This window comes from Perkinsus marinus (genome assembly GCF_000006405.1).
Source record: "Perkinsus marinus ATCC 50983 genomic scaffold scf_1104296944684, whole genome shotgun sequence".
NCBI lineage: Eukaryota > Perkinsozoa > Perkinsida > Perkinsidae > Perkinsus > Perkinsus marinus.
Window position 1 is genome coordinate 144,283 of NW_003211319.1, and position 8,111 is coordinate 152,393.

At 43.6% G+C, this 8,111-nt stretch overlaps 1 protein-coding gene and 1 non-coding gene across 2 annotated transcripts in view; one reads left to right on the forward strand and one right to left on the reverse strand.

Annotated features, from left to right (window-relative positions):
- Positions 1 to 3,332: 3,332 nt before the first annotated feature.
- The window catches only part of Pmar_PMAR015585 (hypothetical protein), a gene marked incomplete at both ends in the record, with an annotated part of 4,902 nt that continues 123 nt past the window's right edge, over positions 3,333 to 8,111 (forward strand). Inside the window, 20 exons of the mRNA XM_002780037.1 lie at positions 3,333 to 3,658; positions 3,714 to 3,811; positions 3,856 to 3,986; positions 4,032 to 4,088; positions 4,136 to 4,232; positions 4,277 to 4,400; positions 4,583 to 4,688; positions 4,732 to 4,803; positions 5,175 to 5,228; positions 5,277 to 5,393; positions 5,845 to 5,988; positions 6,034 to 6,087; positions 6,132 to 6,205; positions 6,387 to 6,453; positions 6,767 to 6,848; positions 6,900 to 6,963; positions 7,012 to 7,090; positions 7,480 to 7,613; positions 7,843 to 7,935; positions 8,099 to 8,111. The exon at positions 8,099 to 8,111 is cut by the window's right edge and continues 4 nt beyond it. Coding sequence (XP_002780083.1) covers positions 3,333 to 3,658; positions 3,714 to 3,811; positions 3,856 to 3,986; positions 4,032 to 4,088; positions 4,136 to 4,232; positions 4,277 to 4,400; positions 4,583 to 4,688; positions 4,732 to 4,803; positions 5,175 to 5,228; positions 5,277 to 5,393; positions 5,845 to 5,988; positions 6,034 to 6,087; positions 6,132 to 6,205; positions 6,387 to 6,453; positions 6,767 to 6,848; positions 6,900 to 6,963; positions 7,012 to 7,090; positions 7,480 to 7,613; positions 7,843 to 7,935; positions 8,099 to 8,111 — 1,986 coding nt within the window. The remainder of the gene's footprint in view (positions 3,659 to 3,713; positions 3,812 to 3,855; positions 3,987 to 4,031; positions 4,089 to 4,135; positions 4,233 to 4,276; positions 4,401 to 4,582; positions 4,689 to 4,731; positions 4,804 to 5,174; positions 5,229 to 5,276; positions 5,394 to 5,844; positions 5,989 to 6,033; positions 6,088 to 6,131; positions 6,206 to 6,386; positions 6,454 to 6,766; positions 6,849 to 6,899; positions 6,964 to 7,011; positions 7,091 to 7,479; positions 7,614 to 7,842; positions 7,936 to 8,098) is intronic.
- On the reverse strand, positions 4,448 to 4,519 carry Pmar_PMAR015586. Its single transcript has one exon. It is a non-coding gene; the product is annotated as a tRNA-Ala (tRNA).

Sequence of the window (8,111 nt, forward strand, 5' to 3'; positions counted from 1 at the left end):
CGCTCTTCTGTGACTTTGTATGCTTTCCGACCCCCTCGGGGTCGAGCAATATAGCTGCGAGCCTTAGCAATGCGGTAGGCTGTTGCAGGTTTGACGTTGCATTCTTGTGCTACACGCTTATGCCACATCTAGGCATAGTGATGATTCGCTGACCAGTGGATTCCTGAATCCGAGGCTCGCCATGTACTGGCTGAAACTCTCAAACAGAACATTGCATCGACAAATTGTCGACGACCATTGCTGTACTGCGTTTTCTAATTGCCCAGTATTCGCATTCAGAGTTACTATCAATATAAACCTAAGCGTGGCCTGCCGCGCCAGCATAGTGCTGGCGGAATAAGCTGGTCCTCTCAAATTTCAGTGCGTGTGAGAGCTGGTGACCTTTCACTTGACTCGCTGTAGAATTCCACAACAGTATGATACCGTATTATCAATACGCAAGTCTTCCTCGTTCAGGTCACGGCTTCGGTTTTTATAAGTGGAACTCCTTTCGCTGTGTACTGGCGCTGTATCAACTCGGCCACTCTCCACTCAACTCTAGGAATGAGTTATGGAGTTCCTAGGGGAGATTGCAGCCCACCTGGTAGAAGCAATTTCGTGGCGCGCGGTAATTTGCTTCATTGTTGATCAGATATACTGTGTGATTCAACAGGGAAGGATAAGTAGAACATTCTCCCTGTACGGTGCTCCTCTTTTGACCAGGGTGGTAAGTAGGACTGCTGCCTATCTTGATGTGTTGACACTTATCCCACCATTCACCGAGTCGATTTTCGGGCGCGCGCTAAATCAATCGTGCGATATCCCGTTGTCAATCATGATCTTCCAAGTACATTAGTTTTCAGAGTTTGAGAACGAGGAGGTGATAATGAAAGCGAGAGGATGGGCATGTTATTTACATGAGGTTATGTTGACCGGAAAAGAAAAAAATATGTGATTTATATTTTATCTGTTAGTGATATATTGCGTTTAATTGAAATTGTAGTGGAAAATCGAAATTTTAGCGGTGATAGTAGTGATGGGGTCAGCAGGAAAAGTTTTTTTTCGTCCGAGTGGAAATTCTACGTTTTTGTGAGGAATTGTCGATGTAAATCTGTAGGCGACGATGAATATTCAGAGATGGTTTTTGAAAAATTTGGAAATAAATATACGTCATGTTTTTATGCATAATATTTGCACACTATAACTCGGGTGTATGTGGCTGTACTGAAAGCACTGAAATTTTGTAGACTCTGTGCGAAATGGCAGATCCTCCATCGTTGATTATACGAGACGTGTGTTTCACATTAGCTCTTTCATACCATGGGTAACCAAATTGATATCAAGTGGATAGCAGTGGTCGATTTATGCAGTTTATACGAAGGAGTTTCACCCGTGATATGAGAAACACTAGTGAAAAGTATATTTTACGACTACTGAATATCGCGTTTTTCGCACAGTATTACGCCACTTCACGTAAAACGGGTGGAGCTCCATTTTCTGATGACCATAACAGACAGTCTGGTTACACTAGGATGAGTCGTGGTGAACTCGAACGGCATTCTGGTGAAGGTAGTGAAGAGTTGAGGGGGACCAACAAATCTCAAAGGCTGATTCTCTTGTGTTGATCTTTGGTCGACTCAATGGAACACATCATCGGTAGTGGAGTTTCACCCGCGATGTGAAAAACACGTTTCATATTTGAGAGGCGAAAAACACTAGTTTTCGTTCTGCGAGTGAAACTCCTATGTGTGATTATGAATGTGGGCGTGGCCGGAATTGTGTTACGGTTTGTTTGAACTGTTGAAACGGAGAGAGTTATGGTATGATAGTCAGAGAGATCTGTGGAAACCAATAAAACCGTTTGGGAAATCTCAAATTCACTCGAATTATTTCATCACAATTACTGGTATGGGCTTTCGCGAAATATTCGTTAATTTTTATATGCGAAGAGATTTTGGTTTCAATGCTGTCTACTCAGTCGAAAGTAGTACTAGATGTTGTGGAGGTCGTTGATAACTAACGGCCAGCGATTGGCTAAGTGGACTGATCAGTATGAACTGATATATGTGAAAAGGGGAACCCTGGCAGAATAACTGGTAATTATCGATCGATGTAATGTGTACATCGGTCTCGGTCTTTCGCTGAGTCTGCGGCTACTTTCCTGGGCTGTGATTTGTCCGTCTACAGGGAATGATGGAAATAGTTGTGATATTCGTACTACCTTGGTGGTGTGATCAACTTTATTTTATGGCGTACGTAATGGGAGTGCACGATTAGTGTGTGAGTATTATATGAATGCTGAGGAGTCTCGGGGGCTTTGTATGGACGGAAGCATCTGGTGCGAGAAAAGATGATGTCGTGAAAAATAAAAATAGAAATCGGAAAATTTATGTTTGAATTGATTGCATTTCCACCCGTGATACGAAGCAGCACCGAAATTTCGTTTTGTGCGAGTGACCAGAATATAATTATTGTTGTCAATCCGTAACTCCTGATGCGGGGCATTCAGCAGAAGTTGGCGTCGGTTCACCTCCGACGTTTCCCGATTACTTTTTTACTGGAAAGAAGAATATGTAATACTTTATATGTTAAACATGAGTAGTGATCGAATTTGTTTCTTTGAGCGGAGCGGAGCGATGTTTTTTGTGGTGATTTTGGCCAGACTTCTACTAGGCGGGAGTGTAGCTGAATTCCCTCAGATTAGTAATGAAGACGATTACGACCTGCGGGGAGAAGGAAGGGACGGAGATCATCGCAGCGGTCTATGGGGAGTATATACTGGTGCTTGTTTAGAAGTGTAATATTGGATATGATCATCTGAACACTGGAGTGGAATATATATAGAAAAAATGAGAAGCTCGTAAACGGGTCTTTATGGCAAGTTTTGGGTTTATTGAATGGGTAACTCATGTTTGGTTTCCTCAGCTGCTGAGCTTGGGAGTTTTATACACGGCTTGAAATACCAGTGTATGTCATCTTGAAGCCAACGAGTGAGAATCCATAAAGCTCCTCATGGTCATCAACATGCCCGGTAGTTGATTGTAATTCCGCAACGGCTATACAATAGCGCTGTTGATGGTTTGACGTTGGTAGCGGCTGCATTTTTGGAGAAGATCCTCTTAGGGAGATCTTGGAGTGGGTGAGTGTCTAGGCGGCGGCGGCTTGGGGTGATTGGAGATTACATTGTCTGTGCAAATCGGTATGGTATTGTTGGTGACATGAAAGGAAGGTAATGAACTTACTTGTTGTTTTCGGCAAGTAGTGTATTAAGGTTTCTAACAAGACTGTTGGTGCTTATAGTTGTTAAATAGGGCGACCCAATGTGTGGTGGTGGTAGTAGGGCTTTGTTCGTTATGGAGGATGAAGCCGCCGCCGACACCACCGACGCGGGCGGTGGTGCCCAGAGTGCTGACCAAGCCAAGGAGAGCACCTCCACTGGGGAATCAGCAGAGCAAACGGCGGCACCTACAGGGCACCCCGGGGCTAGCCCCATGGGGCCGCGTTTGAATATGCCAAGGAAATTCGAGAGGCGTCATAAACTGTCTGTTCGTACTGAGAGGTCGGAGTCGTCGATACCATTGGGTTCACCGACGGGAAGTGCTCCGGCGCATTCTTTTAAAGCGCACAAGGCTCGCACTAAAACCAGGCCACCACGACAGGAGTATCACTACCCTTTCAAGTGAGTGACCTGAACTATTAGAGGTTGTTTTGTTGTCTATATTGTTGTTGTATAGGTGGTATGATGACAGTGTTAGCTTCACGAGAGGCACTTCATTTGCGGTACGGAATTTCCAACATCGAAGTCTGATGGAATCACTATGCAATCGGCGGCGTGAGTCGGACAATTCACTTTACATTTACTCAATTACCGCTCAGCTATTGCAACGCCTGATGTTGTTAACCGCGATAAAACGAGATATGTGATCGAGCGGGTCGAGGAGAGCAAACTACAGTTGGACCCTGAGGTCTTCGAGGATTGGCCCCATCTGAGATCCCATGACACTCCAGTGAGTTCATCTGCCCTCACTCCGTTAAGGAGGATGTCGTGTTAGGTTATGCTCCGTCCCTCAGTGGAGGAGACTGGGCTTGCGCAAGACTTCACTGAAGAAGTGAGTTGTTGGAGATGGTTGAAGTAGTTTAGTTGTGTTCCTTCCAGATTACCATTGGTGTGATGCTAACTGGTGCATGGGGCCCAGCGTCGGGTATACATAATGTCGTCTTGGGAGTGAATGACCATCTTGAACAAAGATTCAGTATGTTGAGATGAGTGGTCGTGGGATGACAGATGTGATTTCAGAGAAGTATCGTCTGCTGGGCTTCATGGACGGCCCAAGCGGGTTCGCTAGTGGGAACTTCCTAGAGCTGAATGCGATGCCAAACTTGAGTAGTTATGCCAACCAAGGTGGATCGGATCTATTACGGTAGGGAGTGGATATGAAAATATTGTCAAGTTCATAGGGTAGAAGTTTGGACGTGCCGGGGTTTGAACCCGGGGCCTTCTGCATGCAAAGCAGACGTGATACCACTACACCACACGCCCATATATTTTGATATCCTATCTCACTTCGTGGTTCTTCTGATGTGCGTTTCGTCATATCCACAGTTACGGTAGCCTCCGTGCCATGGATGAGGGCGACTTCAAAGAGATACATGCACTTTGCCGCGAATACGGTCTGCATGGGCTCGTCGTTGCTGGCGGCCCAGCCGAAGTCAGTCACGGGTACACAACTTGTTGATGCACTCCTATCTCAGATTTCCCATGTATCACAGCTCGTGTGTTATTTCGAATCGGTACCGGAGGCTGAGAGGGTGTCGATAATTTCGGTATTCCAATCACCCAATTGCAACGTGAGTGTAGATCGGAACATGCACATGGTCAACTCCGCATGTTGATGACAACACCGTATTTTTCGTGCACTTCTGCCATTAATCATGTGTAGCTCCTTTTCATAATGTCATGAGAAAGCTCCTGAGCTCATCTGATATCAGTGTGAGAATATATGATTGGTTTCTTCAACTGAGCTTGTGAGTTCCCTCACTACATTGAGGAAATCTACGCACGATTTTGGTTAGAAGTGTACAATAGCAACGACAATTTCCCCAAAAATTTCCTCAGAATTTCCATATTTCTACCAACACATGTAGTTGGCAATATGAAATATATATATTCTAACACTATAAACAGCTCTTTGTAGGTCTATGTGCCCAAATGGCTGCCCATCACTCTCGGTTTCGATTCAGCAATGACGGTAACAGCAAGTGAGTGAAAGCGGGATGACTCATTAGCCGTCTTTTAGGTCAGCTGTGAATTTGCTGGCAACTTGGCAATGGATGGTCTCTCATCTGGAAGGCATATCGATTATCATTTCATTCGGTGTGGTTCGAGTACAGCGACACTGGAGGTGGCCCTTCAAGTGAGTTGCTCCCTATGCATCTCAGAAATCGATTCATCTATCGTTAAATTGATGTCACTAGTTGTGAGTATGATTTCTTCGCCCGCTAAGTTCGTGGATTTAACCGGCAAATAGATTCATTGTGGTAGAATTTGCATACAATCAACCACACGTGTTGGTGACAATAACAAAACTCTCAGCAAATTTGGTCAGTTTCTGTACACTTTTCTCCCGATTCGTATAGGAAATTTTTGAGGAAATTTTTGAGCTCAGCTGAGGGAAGCGCACATATTTTCATCTCGTTCCGTTGAAGTCGATACAAACAGTTTGCCATTCCTTACTCGATAACTGAATCTTATTACACAGCATTCTCAGATCACAGGAGTCGTTTGAACTCGCGAGTTTGCAGTCAGAAACAACTTCATCAACACAGCATTGAATGTTCAATGTTAGCATCGCATTTTCTTTCCAGGTGCGGCCGACTTATACGATTTTAGCTGAGGACTTGACCCAGTGTGGTCCCGATGGACGCGTGAAAACTCTGAGGAGTTTGGTAAAGACTGTTGCCAATTTGATGATAACACGTTACCAAATGCACCGACTCCGGAGCGGCACGGTGAGCTGATGACTAACTGCTAAGGAAGAGATTTCGAATCATTAGATTCTCATATCTGATGGATTTTACGATTTCCTACCACACTTCGCCGAACTCGAGGTAAGCCCTTGAAAGGCCACCTAGTAATCAGTTTCCTGTTTCAGCGTGAATGCCGTCAACTTCAACAGAATTGTTCGGATATCGATAAGCCGCCCTCCATCGACGATGCTCTCCGACTGTAAGTTCTTTGTTATATTATCATTGGAGTTCCACCCGATATGTGGAAAACACTAGTGAAAAATATATTTTACGACTACTACTTTTCACCGCGAATTTCGGCTTTTTTCACAGAGTATTACGCCACTTCACGTAAAGCGGGTAAAACTCCATTATAATACGACTCTTGTTGTCGTCATCAGTTTATCTCCACCGTGTTTGGACCTCTTCGTACAGCTGCCAAGGTCTGACCAGGATCGTCTCGTGAAGGTAAGAATTAGGATACTGTACATGCATTCGCGTCTTTGAGTGTTTTATTGAAATGCCTGATGCGTGACACTCAGCTGGTGGCTTTCCCACAACTTGGTGAAGACGTGTTAAAATATATGTTCGCTTTCCTCAGCTGAGCTCAGGAGGTTTCCTCGTTGATTATAGAAATTTGCATACGAATTAGGGTAGAAGTGTACAGAAACCAATGAGAATTTCTCAGAATTTCTGTATTGTCAACAACACATGTAGGGAATAATTTGAATTTTGTATATTGTTACCATAATTATTGGAAATTGTTGAACAATAACTGTAGGCCTATGATATGGAAGGAAAGCCTATAGAAGTGGGGACTGAACCAGAAAGGCTTCTCGCTATGCTGGTGATGGAATATATACGTAAGTCGCTCTCGAGATTTCGATAATGAAAACTATGGGAACGCCGTACAGGTGTCATGAACGAGGGCATTCACAGACGAAATGCAGCTAAAGATTTGTGTGGCGGAAATTCTGGGTAAGTGAGAAAAAAAATATGCAAAGACTATTGATGATGGAATTTCAGGCCGGGCTCGCAAGGAGGCAGCTCGCTAGCTGGCACTGAGAGCTATGATGAGGATTCTATTCAAGATATGGAGGAGGAAGTGAGTGGGAAGGCGGAGCGAAGCGTTGCATGTTTTGCATATATTCATCGTGAAGAGAATTTATTTTTTCGGTGTTTTTCACGTAGAATTTTTTCACTTTTCTTGTGTGCTTACCACTACTATTTACTCTCACTAAGAGTGCGTCATTTGTATTATTGTTTTTGTATTATTGAATTTTAAATTCGACACTTTGTTATTTGAAGAGTAGGATCGCTATACAGTGGTGGAATATTTGTGCGATACCCTCAGCTGAGCTCAGGAGTTCACAACGCAAAAATAATGAAAAATTTACGCACGATTTCGGGTAGAAGTGTGAAAAAACCAACAAGAATTTTCTCAGGAATGTGTTCCTATTGTAATCCTATGAGATCGTTTGTGGTATTTCTCAGTTCCCCACACCGTGTTTGAGAGTGCACTATCTCGGCCAAGAAGCGCGGTGCCCTCTTCCGAGCAAATTCGATTGCCAATTTGGATGGGCGTTAGGCCAGGCTGCAGCAGCGTTGGCGATAGCACCGAGGGGAAGGTAACGATAGCATCAGTTTGTTTTCTTTCCTCACCTAATCTTGGGAGTTTTCTCGTTAATGAAGAAATGTTCAAAAAAACTAACAATAATTTCCCAAAATTCCCTCAAAATTTTCATATCGTCACCAACACATGTAGTGTGCATATTTTTCCACACTAAAAAACTAGAATGAAAAAATGAAATTTTCATTTTATTTTTTAAATTTTTTTGTTTTCATACCGTAAATCAGGTATAACGGCTACGTGGCAGTTGTGACAGATTTGCTCGAAGACACTTCTAAGTGGGGCATCGGCGGGATTCCGCTAGCTCCCCTCCTCCGAAAGTAAGAATCTCCTATAGATGAAATGGAGCCTACAGTTGAAATACTTGATTACTCACAAACTTTGGTTTTTTTTTCGGGAAATTTTGCGGATAAATTCATCCGATTTGAAGTTTTCAGAAGAGAACAATCGATTCGTTGGAAAGTTTTTTTTCCTTTTTTTGAGGATTTTTCGTCAG